Here is a 14,145-nt window from a genome sequence, read left to right on the forward strand (position 1 = left end):
CACCACCACACCCGGTGATAGCATGACTCTTGAGCTTGACTTCTTTAAAATTAAACATGGATCTAGGAATTACCAAGACTAATTGTATAAGCAGAACTAGTAAGCTAGAGGCCAGCCTGGTCTACTTACCCCTTATCTCAACTTATAGATGCTAGTTAACATGACTTGTTTTAAAAACTAAAAAGCAGACAAACAGCTGGATGTGGTGGTGCATGCTTTTAATCCCAGCAGAGACAGGAGGATCACTGGGAGTTCAAGGCCAGCCTGGTCTACAAAGTGAGTCCAGGACAGCCAGGGCTACACAGAGAAACCCTGTCCTGAAAAACAAAAAAAACAAAAAGCTTATTTTTTTTCCCTTGTAACCAACACAAAACCACCCCCCCTCTTTCTTTCGATAGGAAATGAAAATAAAAACAAAACAGCACGTAGGTTCTTTTTTTTTCTCCTTCTTTTTAACCACAAAGAAACAAGTCAGAGGAAATCTTATAAATGTTAGGTTGATTTCTAAGCGCTGCTCTGGCAGTTACAGTCTGTTTACAACGAGGAGTTGTCTAACCGAACATACTACACATGGCAATCAGAAATCATCATGGCAAGAGAAAACCACAGCTGGCTTGCTGCCAGCAGCGACAGCACACAACCGACCAGGAAACAGCAGGGCAAGCTGGGATGGAGGTGGGGTACGTTTATTATAAAAGAACAAAACTCCATAGGATTTTTAAGGAGAGAAAGTATTATTGTGCTGGGAGAAAAGACACTAGGATACAAAATGGCAAGTGTTTAAAACTCCAGGCCTGTCCTCATTTCCTCCAAGAGACAAGTGGTGGACACATTGAAGCAAACAAACAGGCAATTTAGTAAAGTCAGAAACCCTGCGGAGTTGATTAAAACCTAAACTTGTTTTGCTTTTAAAAATTGAACATATCAAAAGTGACCTGCTTTAGTGACATGCTAGTCCCACCAAAAACAAAAACCCCAGTAACACCCACCCCACCCCCCACCCCCCCATCAGTAACAATGTTCAAGTTGACCAGCCAACTCATACTTGGAACTTGTGTGTGCGGATAGGTATGAATCTTCTACACCTACGCCCAGGGACAGGTGGCGGCAAGGTGTGCCACCTGACCTGCTACCTGCCCCGCACCTGCTCCTGCAGAGTGGGCAGGGAAACCCTAAGTAGTAATGAAGCTGAGCCCCAGATAACCAACTTCCCTGGTACCGCATGCCCACCCCCTCCCCGAGAGGGCCTGGCCAAGCTCCTCACTCTAACTTGGCACCCAGTGGCTAGGATGGTTTTCTCAATTAGAAACATATATATCCACACACAGCCATATATATAACTTTTTTTGTTTTTAACATTTAAATATAAAAATACTACTTACTCTGCTTTGTGTTATAAATGGAGGACCAAGAAATAGAAACCTTTTCTTCCTTTATGGTAGGGCCATCAGCTATCAAGTGACACACTGAGCCGTGTTCATGGAGGGCACCAACTCCCCTCCCCCAAGCAAGGGGGAAGCATGGCACAAGGGACCAACTTCCAACGCCTTCTCACAGAACTTCCATTTGGAATAGAAAGTTGGTTTCACCTCAAGAAATAACAGCTTCTCTACCAACAGGGGAAATGTCAAATCTTAGCCGTTGGATCTGTCCTTTCAACTATCCTGAAGAAAAAAAAAAAGTCCTCCACCTCACAAATACACCCGCTTCGTGTGACAGTTATGCCCACTGGACATGCATTCCTGATGAGATGATGCAGAGTGTTACTTTTCCCTACCCAACTCCCCTAGAAAGCTAGATAGGGGGAAAAAATAATAACCCAAAGGGTTGGGTGTGTAGAGATTAAGAACCTGACCCCTCTATTCTGACCAATAAAAATAAAAGCAAGATTAACTGGGCACAAGGAATAAAAAGACCTTGATATTCCATCCTTTGAGTTACAAGGGGACAAGTGGGAGAGGGAACAGTTGCAGTGGGTGAACTAGGAAGGGCTCAAGATCACTGGAAGTCTAGTCCACTTAGTTTTTGTACTGGAAGGGCTCGTTGCCGGTCTCGTTGAGAAGACACGTGCGCACGATGGCTTCTGTCACCGCATAGGGGTCACAATTGGCAGAAGGGCGCCGGTCTTCAAAGTAACCCCTCTTCTCCTGGCCGACAGTCCGGGGAATGCGGATGCTGGCACCGCGGTTGGCAACGCCAGCAGAAAAGTCGTTGATGTTGGAGGTTTCGTGGAATCCAGTCAGACGCCGGGCGTTGTCCAGGCCCCCCTTGGGATCGTAGGCGCGAATGTGGTACTGGTGCCTCTTGCTTAGTTTGTCAATGGCTTCCTCAATATACCTAGTGGAAACAGTAGGGATGAGGGTCCGACCTTGTCACCAGAAACCGGTCCTTCAAGGGCAGGACAGAGCACAAACCCCAAAAGGCGGCTGTATCATATCAGCCTTGCGACCTGAGTCCTCACTGCCTCCCTTAGACAAGTCCTTAGCACGCAGCACAAATTATCTGTTGGATGGAAAGACCTCTACCACTCACCTCTCCCCTTCAGTAAGGATTTCAGTTACCCACACTTTTTACTTAGTTCTTTTTTTGGTTTTTTTGAGACAGGGTTTCTCTGTGTAGTCCTGGCTGTCCTGGACTCACTTTGTAGACCAGGCTGGCCTTGAACTCACAGCCACCAGCCCACCTCTTCCTCCTGAGTGCCGGGATTAAAGGCGTGCGGCACCACCGCCCAGCTTTTACTTCTTACTAACGACTTTCGAACGGCTGAACTCACCCGTCAACTTTTCCGTACCACACCTGTAATCCCATTCCTAGAGAATTACTCCATTACCTTGAGTACTACCTCTCCAACGGGTACAAAATGTCAGGCTGACACGGAAAAGCGTGGTGTGTGTGGTCTGTGAGAAGCCCTCCACCTCCACAAGAGTACAAGATCCCGGGACTTACTTGAGACCGTTCTCCTCACGCATGGCCTTGGTGCTGAAGTTGGTATGACAGCCAGCACCGTTCCAGTTGCCAGGAATGGGTTTGGGGTCAAAGGTTGCTATCACCCCGAAGTCTTCACACACACGATGCAAGATGAAGCGGGCCACCCAGAGATGGTCTCCCATGCGGATTCCTTCACAGGGTCCTATTTGGAACTCCCACTAGAAAAGGAAAGGGAAAGTCAACCTTCAAAACAAGGCCAAGTAGCTGTTCAACCCAACTCAAGCTCCTAGCTTGCTCTGCTCACCTCTTCTGTGACGCACTTGTAAGCCACCACCCTTGCTAGTCAAAGTCCCCAGGGGTCTGCCAACCCTAAAGTCTTCAGGTGGAGAAAGAGAGAGGAGCGCCATTTACCTGGGCTGGCATGACCTCAGCGTTTGTCCCTGTGATCTTGACTCCTGCATACAAGCAGGCTCGGTAGTGAGCCTCCACGATGTCTCTGCCATAGGCTTTGTCTGCTCCTACTCCACAGTAATATGGACCTGCAGGAGAATCAAGACAAAACAGTTTTAGTCAGGGAGCCCAGAAAACCTCAAAGCCAGGAAGCAAGACAGCCCTAATACTGGCTTTCCCAAATCACTAGGCCCATCTTCACTCCCACAGGTGGGAGAAGTGACGCAGTTTCTTCTTTGCCATGGCCTCCCTCTGTGGAGCAGCTGCTTATTCTGAAATCGCTTTATTTTTTGTGTATATGGGCCAGAGGGCCACTTGAGGGAGCCATTGCTTGCCTTTCACCATATGGGCCCCAGGGGTTAGGATTCAAGTTGTCAAGCCTAGTGACTAACCGCTGACCCATCCCACCACCCTGTCACTTTAAACCTCATCACCTCTGGATTTGAGAGATGCCAAGAGCAGTCTACTGTTAGTTTCTGCTGCCAGTCTCCATTTTGTGATTCAAGAGTTGCCCCTATCTCTGGGTTTCCTGAACAGCAAGAATTTAGGAAGCTCGGAGCGGTGGCACACACCTTTAATCCCAGCACTAGGGAGGCAGAAGCAGGTGGATCTTTGTGAGTTCGAGGCCAGCCTGGTCTACAAAGAGTCCAGGACAGCCTAGGCTGCACAGAGAAACCCTGTCTCAAAAAACTAAAACCAAAAAACCTTACAAGAGGAAACTTTTTTACCCAGAGACACTTACCTTGGGGCCCAGGGAAGCCATTGGAAGGCCAGCCAAAAGGGTGCCCATCTGTTCCCATGAGAGTATATTCCTGTTCCATTCCGAACCAGGGGTGCTGGTTGCTCACCATGTCCATTATCCGCTTACAGCTGTGCCTTAGATTGGTCTCTAGAAATTAAAAAAAAAAAATCAACATGCCATCAGGAACAGGAAGGGACTCTCACACGGCTGAAGCCATCACAGGCTGGACTGGCCCTAGCCCAACCACTGTGCTCTATCACCAAGGAAAATGGAAGAAGTGATGATAATTGTATGCTCTCAGGGAAAGGCTGATAAGACTTTTTATAGTTAAAGTCGGCTATGCTATCTCACGGGAAGGGAGTCAGAAGCAAACACGTGTGCATCCTATCTGCACACTGGCCACCTTCCAAGCACCATGCGCAAGAGACACTCACACCCTGTTCACAAGACAGCTGCTCCTAGTTGTCAAATGCATTCCCTTAGTTTCCTAGGCACTTAATGCCAGGTCATTTTATTGAGAGTAATTTGTCCACTAGGTTTACCTTCCAGGTGAGTTTAAGTGCTAACTCATACAGTATTGACTGCTTAAAAACAACAACAACAACAACAAAACAAAACAAAAACAAAAAACACCAGATGAGGTTAACTGAAAACAAATCCCAAGCTAGAAAAAACAAAAAACAAACAAAAACAAAAACAAAAAAAAAACCTGTCAGAGTCTGAGGTGAGTATTAGCAAACTTCATATCACAAATGAGAAAACAAAGCCCTGAGAGAGGGTGTTAGGTGACATGCCCAGGTTGCAGGGCCAGGAACCCCAGTGGCTGCCATGCTCTGGGTGCATGCCCTTCACCAACACTACGACCTGACCTTTCGAAACAGAGGCACTGAAGGCACAGGGCCACAAACAAGCCTTGCTGGCAGTGCTGGAAGAGATTTCAGAAGCCAGACTTCCCCGGTTTAAAAAACTATCAAAACTGAAAGTGATGGCACGGCACAAACAAAAAATCCACAGTGCCATAAGGTTGGCAAGCCTCGGGGCAAGCGGCTTATCCAGGAATCTCATGTTCATACTTGCGAGTGTACTGACTCAACAAGCCGTCTGGGATAAGCTAGCCACCAACAGTTTGGGGAAGAATCAGCTCCACAAAAGTTGCTCGTTCACTTCCACATACCCGCATGGCATGTCTTCCCGAGCACGTTCTCCATCTCCCCACACAGCACACACAATTCAGAAAAGACAAACCAGGGTTTCAAGGAAAACAAAAACATAAAACAAAAACCCTTAATTGCAGAACATAGGTCATTCAATCTATAAGGGAGTAGAGGCTGTCCCTTAATTGCAGAACATAGGTCATTAAATCTGTAAGGGGATAGAGGCTGTCCGTGGGGACTCCTATCAGCAAACGAACAGATGGAAGAATATTGAACACCATTTGTACAACCGATAAAAGGGAGTATGGAAGGATGGACCACTGTTTTCAGCACGGAAAGTTCAGGGTAGAAGGATGGACATCTTATCTTCCCTAGATTCTTAAAGACAGACTTATCAATTAGTTTCAGAATGGCATCTCTCTTTTCAGGAACCACAGACTGGGGTAGATTATCCACACCCATCCCACACACACCTGCAGGCTTCCGGTTATACTTGAAAACTTCACAGAACACCAGCTTGTTGGGTTCTTTGCGGAAGGGGTCCCGAAACATGGCGACAGGGCTGAGATACATGTCACTGTTGGATCCTTCAGATTGAAAGGTGCTCGAGCCGTCAAAATTCCACTCAGGTAACTCTGGGTCAAATAAAGACGGAAAATTAATTTTTTTTTTTAAAGGAAGATGTTCTCATCTCTATGTGCATTAGGTATTTCGCTTGCATGTAAGTGGGAAGTTTAAGGTGTGTACCTGGACCCCACAGAAGACAGAAAAAGAAGGTCGGATGCCCCGGAACCAGGAGTTACAGATGGTTCCAGCCACCATGTGGGTGTTGGTAACTGAACCCAGGACTTTCTGAAAGAGCAACAAGTGCTCTTACGCGCATGATAGCTCACAACTGCCTGTAACTTCAGTTCCTGGGGCTCTCACACTAGCTTTTCACTTCTGCTGGCACTGCACGCAGGCAGGCAGAAAACTAAAACACCTTATTAGTGTGTGCAAGAACACGGCCGTCCAAAGTCGCTCAATCTCTACCAGCAAGGAAGGGTATGCGAATGCACCGTCACCAGGGACAGCCTATGGTTTCTCTTATCTGAGATTTTTAGTGGCCAGGTTGTCCCTCTGAGTTCTTAGAAGGCAGAGACCAAAAAACCTGCACTCTGCCAGGTAACAAGCACGCACCATCCGCCGCATTACTGGGCCACTCACTCAAACAGAAACACCTTGACAAGAGTAACCTATCCTACACCAGGTGGACGGGGATGATGGCGCCCCTCTTTCCCTGAATGGGGACAGCTGTGGCTTGCTTGTTCTACGCTTGAAAAACACAGACCACAGCTAAAAATAAAGTAGGTCCTGGAAGTCTATAGGACACATCGTTTAAAAGTTTATAAGAGTCGCCCCAGCTAAAAACAAACGGCCAGTCCCAGAGAAACTTCGGAGCAGGCGCTTTGCATCGGGAACTCCGCTGTACGCGCACTAAACACAGTACTCAACAGTGGTTCTCACCCTGGAGATTGTGAGCCTTTGGAGGGAGTCGACAGCCCTTTCAGAGGGGAGTCACCAAAGACCATTGGAAAACATAGATAGCCGCGTTACGGTAGCAAAGCTACACTTATAAAGTAGCAATGAAAATAATGTTATGGTGGGGTCACCACACCACCAGCAGCCTTCCGGAGGTTGAGAACCACTGTTCTACAAGACTAGGTAACATACTCTAGTTACAGCAGGTTCTTTCAAAACTAGGACCCCGGGGTTGGCCACGTTAGCAACACACCAGCCTTCTACCCCCTACCAATGCGACCCAGTATTTTCCCTCAATGCACACACAAGATTCCATCTGAATAAAGGCTTCCATTGTTGCTGCGCCCCAAGAGTACACAGCAGCTTACTTACGGGTGACCGACTAAGGGCTGAAAAGTCCTGCTTTTGAAAAGCTTTGCAAACAAAACATAAGGTCGAACCTAAGGCCCCCGCGCATGTGCATACTCCCAGGAGCATGTTCCGCTCGGGCCAACACTCACCCTCTACACACTTGGGCTCACAGTCCAGCGTGCGGGTCTTGCAGCGCAGTCCTTCTCCGGTCCCATCAACCCAGATATACATGGCTTGGACTTTCTCACCCTGAGGCAGGGACATGTACATTTGCTTGATGCCTTTGTTCAAGTGGGAACTTGCTGAGGTGGCCATGGTGGAAGGTGTTCTAGAGAGACAAAAAGTAATTTTTATTAACATCTACCCTCATCAGACTCCACTGTAGAAACGGACGGAAGAGTCAAGTCAGAGTGTGTGGCGGGCGAGCTCCCCTTCAGAACTCAACACACTTAAAGGTGCATTATTCGCTCCGCTTTCAGAAGGTTGAGAGTTTTATATTAGACAAAGATCATCCTTTAACTTTGATAACAGGAGGGGGGAAAAGATTACAAAGTCATCAATAGAATATCATATTCCACCCAGCAGAATCACATTATCGCTTTGGAAGGACTTGTGACTGTTTTGTCTTTGTCTTCTAGTCTTGCTATGGCCTTATAATGGACACCCACCCTACCAACTCCCCAGGTCCCCGCATTTGGACTATTTACTTTTTTTTTTTTTTTTTTTTTTTTTTGGTTTTTCGAGACAGGATTTCTCTGTGTAGCCTTGACTGTCCTGGACTCACTTTGTAGTCCAGGCTGGCCTTGAACTCACAGCCATCCACCTGCCTCTGCCTCCCGAGTGCTGGGATTAAAGGCGTGCACCACCACGCCCGGCTCATTTACTTATTATTTGAGACAAGGTCTCACTGTGTAGCCCTGGAACTTGCTAGGCACATCAGAGAGATCTGCCAGCTTCAGCTTCCTGAACGCTAGGATTAAAGGTGTGTGCCACTACCATGCCCCAAAATGAAACAAACAGTGGGCCTGTAAAGATTTAAAAGGATAACAACAACACCCAAACCAACCAAACAAAAACCGTGTATTAGCCGGGCGTGGTGGCGCACGCCTTTAATCCCAGCACTCGGGAGGCAGAGGCAGGCGGATTGCTGCGAGTTCGAGGCCAACCTGGTCTACAGAGTGAGTCCAGGACAGTCAAGGCTACACAGAGAGACCCTGTCTTGAAAAACCAAAAAAAAAAAAACAAAAACAAAAAAAACCCGTGTATTATATATGCCAGCTGCCAAGATAGTAAATAGTAAAGCTGCTGACTTCTTTTTTCTTGACACTGGGGATTTCTACAACCCTGGCTGTCCTCAGAATCTGAGGATCTACCTGTGTCTGTGCCAGGCTTCTGGCTTTTCATTAAGTGTGAGGAAAAGCCCCCTGCTATAGGAGTGGGGAGGAAATCCTTTAAGACTCTAAAGCTAGCCAGGCATGACGGCCTGTAATCCCAGCACTCAGAGAGGCAGAAGCAGGTAGATCTGAGTTCAAGGCCGCACAGAGCAAAGAAATCTGGGAGGGGGAAAAAAAAAAAGAATCGAACCTACAAAACCAGCTTCAACACAAGAGGAAATGCCCCCCTCCCTACTTGCCCAGGTAGGCTGGAAAGGGAACACATTGTTCTCCTCCAATGACTTGGGCAACTATCTGAAGTACAGTGGCAAAGTTTCTATGGGCAACAGTCCATGTTTGCCCAAGTGAAAACAACTGCTTCTCCCTCCAAAAGCCTCACCCTTCCCCTGGGGAACAGATGAAGCTCCGCTGTCAAGTCCTCTGCGGAACCAAAACCTCTGCCCACACCACTCTTCTAGGTGGATTCTAGGTGGCGTCGGCTTATACCACCCCGTCTCTCAGCTTTCCTCTCCTGTGAGTTACACAGCCAGCACTAATCAATTGTCCGGTGAAGGTGGGTTCCTCCTCTGGTCCTGTCCCTCGACACCAGCTGGATGCCAGCGGCTTATTCTACACAGCACCAAGTGATGGCCCCGTGTTGCCAAGTGGAATGGGTTCTTAAGCTCTGAAGAGTTTCTGCTCTTGCCAGATGCAGCGGGGTCCTCCTCCTCCTCCTCCTCCTCGCCCTTTTACTCACCCCAGAGACAGAGAAGCAAATGTATTGACGGGGTTGCACTCTCTAGCCCTCCTCTTTTTAAAGCCGTATTCCTGCCTCTCGTCGCTCTCGGTATCTCGCTGGTCCAAGCAACGTGGCTTTCTGGGCGATGGGATAGGGGACCCAGGGCAATCGGAGGGGGTGCTGTTGGTGTAAGTAGGCTGGTAGGATTTAGCCCTAACCCGGGATTTCTCCCCGGAGTTCACAGAGTAGGGAACGAAACCAAAGCAATTAGCAGGGTACTCTGAGGACTTAAATTCTCCATCCTCTTCCTCTTCGGTGGATGTTTTTCTTGAGAATTTGCGGTTGGGGGAGGATCCTCGCCCCCCGCCCCTGGGGGAGTTGGGGCAATCCACTTTGACAGCAGCCCCTTCCCACTGAAATGTCCTAAAAATCGGCGCCCCGACCCTCGGGCCCGCGTAGGTCTCAAGGCCTCTCCCAGGAGGCCATACCCCGCGAGGGCTGAGGCCGGGTGGAGAGAGTGGGGCGACCGCGGGAGGCACCGCGCGCCGCTGCTGCCTCCGCCCGGCCCGGCCTCTCCACTGCGGGAGCCCTCGGGCCACTCCCGGGCTCTGGCTCTCCATTGTTCGGTCACACAGTAAAGGCCCAGGACCCCACGTTGGGAGCAGAAGAGTGGCGCCACCGACCTCAACCAGACCACCCACGGCCTGACGACGCCCTCCAAAAGGCGCAGCCCAGAAAGCCAGGATCAAGAAGCCTGCGCCCACCTAAGTAAGGCATGAGTGCACTCACGCAGGGACCACCGGGCCGCCCCATGGTGGAGTGTTCTTTAACCCAAGGACGTCCGCCTCCTGGGGCGGCGCCTCCGGCTACAAGTGAAGACCAGATCAAAACAACCCGCGACCCCGCCCTTCCTGGAGCCTGGCTCACAGCGCGCCCTAGGATCCCCAAGCCCAGCTAGCCCGGGTCGCACGCCGCAAGCATGCGAGAGGCACGAGCGCAGCAACCCCGGGCCGGGCGGCTGCAGACTGGAAATGAGAGGCAGAGTGCGGTGCCACAGCCCGGGAGGCCGTGCATCCCTGGACCCTCCGCGTGCTTACCTGTGCGGTGGCCGGCGAGATGATCGGTGGGTGGACAGGCCGCGAGAGCAAGGTGAAGAGCGGAGAGGAGACCGGTGGGGTGGTCAGAAGCTCGGCTCTACTACCATGCTCGGCTCTGCAGGGTCGCAGGCTGCTCAGTACTTTTTATTGGCAGCCCGTGCCCGCCCCCAGGCGTCCTGATTGGCTGGCCTAGGCTAGGAAACCCGCGCCCATCTGCTGCTGCGCGCCGGGGCCCGGAGGCCATTGGCGGAGGAACTGGACCGCGGGGTGGGGCAAGCGAGACCGAGAAGAAAGAAAGAAAGAAAAAAATAGGGGGAGGGGGGAGGAGTGGGGGAGGGGAGGCAGCGGAGACTGAGGAGGACAGGGGCTGAAAGTACTGGAAGCCTTGGCAGCCTTCGTTCTTTTAGCGACCTCTGGACCCTCTGACCCAGACTGAGGCTTTCTCTCAGTCACTCGGGCCTCGGCCCTTGTCTTCACCGTGGAAAGGTTTTCGAGGAGAGCTGCCGGTGCAAAATCCAGAATCCCAGAACCGAATTGTACCCTTTGTTTGTTGAGCGAGCCTGGGTGAGGTTGGAGACAGTGTGGAAGTCCCGATCAGGCATGGAGAGAGACGACACGGTTCCTGAATCCTGGAGGACCCTGTCTATCTTCCTGGCTTCTTGAGTGGGTTTGGGGAAGTGGTCAGACTGTGATTTCACGGTTTAAACACAAGCGCACTGTTTCTATAAAGAGGATTTTGGAGATCCGTAAGATTTGTTTGATATTGTCTTGTGCCCACCATAGGCAAGCCTCTTAGCGTTTGGATCTGAACCTTTAGTTCCTAGGATCTGCCAAATAAAGCAGATGGAAGGACCTTCAGAGCGGTCCACCTGGCTTGAAGTCAGGGTGCATGCACCCTGTGCTAAAGGGAAGCCGTTCTTCCCAGGACCCTTTGAGACGTGGAATTCATCAAACATTTAAGATTTCCTAAAGAAAAGTTAGCCAGCCGGGGGTAGGAACACGCCTTTCATCCCAATACTCAGAAGGCAGATTTCGTAGTTAGTGGCCAGTGTGGTCCACAGATCAAGATCCAGGACCAACCAAGGTTTCGTAGAGAAGCCTTGTCTCAAGAAACTAAAAAAAAAAAACAAGAAAAGAAACGGGGGAAAAAAAAAATCCCTGGCTTTGTTTTCCAAGTCACTTATTAAGTTGGGTGCTGTGATGGCAGAGATAATAATGTGTGAATACTGCAATGAGATGAACTGAAAACAGAAATCACCTGTAAGAATAGACATGGCCCAGCAGGGCATGGTGGTGCACGCCTTTAATCCCAGCAGAGGCATGGTGGTGCACGCCTTTAATCCCAGCAGAGGCATGGTGGTGCACGCCTTTAATTCCAGCAGAGGCATGGTGGTGCATGCCTTTAATCCCAGCAGAGGCAGGCACATCTCTATGAGTTCAAGGCCAGCCTGGTCTACAAAGGGATTCTAGGACAGCCAGGACTACAAGAGAAACCCTGTCTCAAAAACAAAACGAACAAACAAAAACAAAAGAATAGACTTGGCCCATATATTATTATCCCTATGTCCTGAGCAGTTTGTTTCTGGTGCATGAAATTCACCTGATGGGATCTAGGCTTTGTTTTATCTTTCAAGAGCCCTGGTATTTTCTATTTAAATACCAGAAATCCATGCTCCTAGTGCCCTTGGAAGGGGAAGAGGTTTGTTCTCCTGGTTACAGTTTGCACCACAAATATGAAAAGTAAATGTTGCCTGTGACCACACACACACATAACTCTGCTTCTTGGGTCAGTCTCTTTCTATCCCTTTAAGTGTGTGTAATACTGTGGTCGTGGAGGCGCCATCCATCTCAAACAGGGTTTTTGGTATGCTTTGGACTGGAAAGGCACCTTGCAAATTCCGTGTCACACTCAGTGCTGTGTGGAACAGTTTACTGTGATGGTCAATAGCTGGGTTTCAGTCAGACCCAAGTTCAGATCCAAGGCCTCACCTTTGCCTCCATGCCTTAGCCACAGGAAGCCTCGGTCTTAGCATCTGTAGCAGGGATAGCGGTGGGGCCTGGGACATGATGAAGAGTGTTTAGAAAACACTATCATCTCATGGGTCAATATAACCTGAAGAGAGTAGGTCATTTCTTTCTCCATGATTACTGCGTGTGTGTGTGTGTGTGTGTACACGTTGCATGCATGTAGAAGTCAGAGGCTGACTTTAGGTGTCTTCCTCTCTACCCTCTCTCTCTCTCTCTCTCTTTTTTTTTTTTTTTTTTTTTTTTTTTTTTTTGAGGTTGGGCTTTTCACTGAGCCTATAATTTACCAGCTTAGATAGACTGGCTGGCTGGTGACTCCCAGCATGAATTACACGAATTACACTTACCTGCTATTGCACCTGACTCTTTACATGGTTTCTGGGGATGAACTGGGGTCCCCGTTTTTATCAAAAGAGCACCCACCAACTGAGCCATCTCCCCCCCCTCCCCCATGACCACTCCTGAAATGCAACTTTCTATGTCCGTCCCACGCTGTGCCACTCCACTGTTTTTCTTTTGTTCTTGTTTTGAGACAGAATTTCTTTGTGCAGCCCTGGCTCTCCTTGACTCCCTTTGTAGACCAGGCTGGCCTTGAATGTACAGACATCCGCCCGCCTCTGCCTTTCTGAGTGCTGGGATTACACTGGCCCAGCTACTGCACCATTACTTTAATAAAGGAAGTAAGTTTTAAACCCAACAACAGGGTAAACTGTCTTTCCAGCTCTTTCTCCTTTCCTTCCTTTCTTTCTTCTTAACTCTTCAGCTTAGGTGGTTGGAAAAGGGGTCATAAAAAGGGAGAGGTGATGGGGCATGGGGTGCATGCCTTTGATCCCAACACCAGCAGGGGTAGAGGCAGGCGGATCTCTGTGAGTTCAAGGCCAGCGGTTCTACAGTTCCAGTCTAGGCTAGCCAAGGCTACACAGAGAAACCCTGTCTCGAAAAACCAGCCAACCAAACAAACAAAAAGGGAGAGGGATGTTCTGATTCTAGAAGACAGCCAATTCCAGATACCAACTGCCAAAGCATAAACCAGAGCTGTCAGCACTCTTCCCCACTGTCCCAAGTGGGGCAGTGGTCGTAATAGAAGATGCAATCTCTGGGAGCAAATGTGTTGCTTCTCCTAGGTTCCTTGTATGTCTGCTGTGTGAGTGCTTACTTCCCTTGCTAGACAGATGACCTCCTTGGCTGCTTACTCACTTCCACATCCCCTGGTAGCATCCAGGCAGAGTGTTCAATAAACAGTTATTGACCACACAGAACAGTCAGCGGCAGCATCAAGAGAGCATTTGCTCTGTTTCCAAGAATAGAAGTGGATTTGCTTTGATCTTTTCATGTGACCGGGGACATCTCACAGGACCACAGACTTTCAGGGGTAAACAAGAGGCTTTGCCCCCTTGGGCAGCCCCACGTAGGTTTAAAGTGACCAAAGTCGGGCCCAGACAAGTCCAAGGACTGGACTGGGGAACTTTGAGTGCACCACGGAAGAAAAAGCAGAACCGACTCCTTTAACTGGTTTGCCCTCAGAAAAAGCGACTTATACTTTTAGAGAAGTTAAAAGAACAACCTGTTCCTCCACTTGGACTTTGCTATGTCTCTGTCCTTTATTCTTCCCTAAATTGCCACCCCACCTCCAAATTTCTGCCCCCTCCTAAAAGCAGGGAACTTTTCAGTCTAGGTCCACACAGTATCAAAGCCAATAGGGGCCCTGATGGCAAGCACTTTGAAGTGGAGGTTCTCACTGAGTGGAGTTCCTCTGTCGAGAGGG

General features: G+C 49.3%; 1 protein-coding gene and 1 long non-coding RNA gene across 4 annotated transcripts; one reads left to right on the forward strand and one right to left on the reverse strand.

Moving 5' to 3' along the window:
* Positions 1 to 672: 672 nt before the first annotated feature.
* GLUL (glutamate-ammonia ligase) lies at positions 673 to 10,515 on the reverse strand. 3 transcript variants are annotated; one of them, XR_014781076.1, is made up of 8 exons: positions 9,277 to 9,810; positions 7,296 to 7,474; positions 5,748 to 5,909; positions 4,121 to 4,267; positions 3,340 to 3,467; positions 2,947 to 3,146; positions 1,122 to 2,337; positions 673 to 1,085 (listed from the first exon to the last, which is right to left on the reverse strand). XR_014781076.1 is itself a non-coding variant. In XM_084792408.1 (7 exons), exons 2-7 carry the CDS (start codon positions 7,459 to 7,461, stop codon positions 2,019 to 2,021), a joined length of 1,122 nt encoding a protein of 373 aa, XP_084648534.1. In that variant the 5' UTR covers positions 7,462 to 7,474; positions 10,356 to 10,515; the 3' UTR covers positions 673 to 2,018. The 3 variants fall into 3 exon arrangements, 2 of the variants coding, with proteins under 2 accessions (XP_084648534.1, XP_084648533.1); XM_084792408.1 differs by lacking the exon at positions 9,277 to 9,810 and adding an exon at positions 10,356 to 10,515 and having other exon boundaries at positions 673 to 2,337; XM_084792407.1 differs by having other exon boundaries at positions 673 to 2,337.
* LOC311603489 lies at positions 7,483 to 8,724 on the forward strand. The gene is made up of 2 exons (XR_014781104.1): positions 7,483 to 8,242; positions 8,425 to 8,724. It is a non-coding gene; the product is annotated as an uncharacterized lncRNA (long non-coding RNA).
* Positions 10,516 to 14,145: the final 3,630 nt, after the last annotated feature.

This window comes from Acomys minous, assembly GCF_964271855.1.
Source record: "Acomys minous genome assembly, chromosome: 1".
NCBI classification, from domain to species: domain Eukaryota; kingdom Metazoa; phylum Chordata; class Mammalia; order Rodentia; family Muridae; genus Acomys; species Acomys minous.

Excerpts from the sequence above, each read along its gene's own strand:
- GLUL (XM_084792408.1), bottom strand. The coding sequence starts at position 7,461 with ATGGCCACCTCAGCAAGTTCCCACTTGAACAAAGGCATCAAGCAAATG. Across the intron at positions 5,910-7,295 it reads TGAGCCCAAGTGTGTAGAGG|AGTTACCTGAGTGGAATTTT; the intron begins GTGAGTGTTGGC and ends TATTTGACCCAG. Across the intron at positions 2,338-2,946 it reads CGTGAGGAGAACGGTCTCAA|GTATATTGAGGAAGCCATTG; the intron begins GTAAGTCCCGGG and ends TGTTTCCACTAG.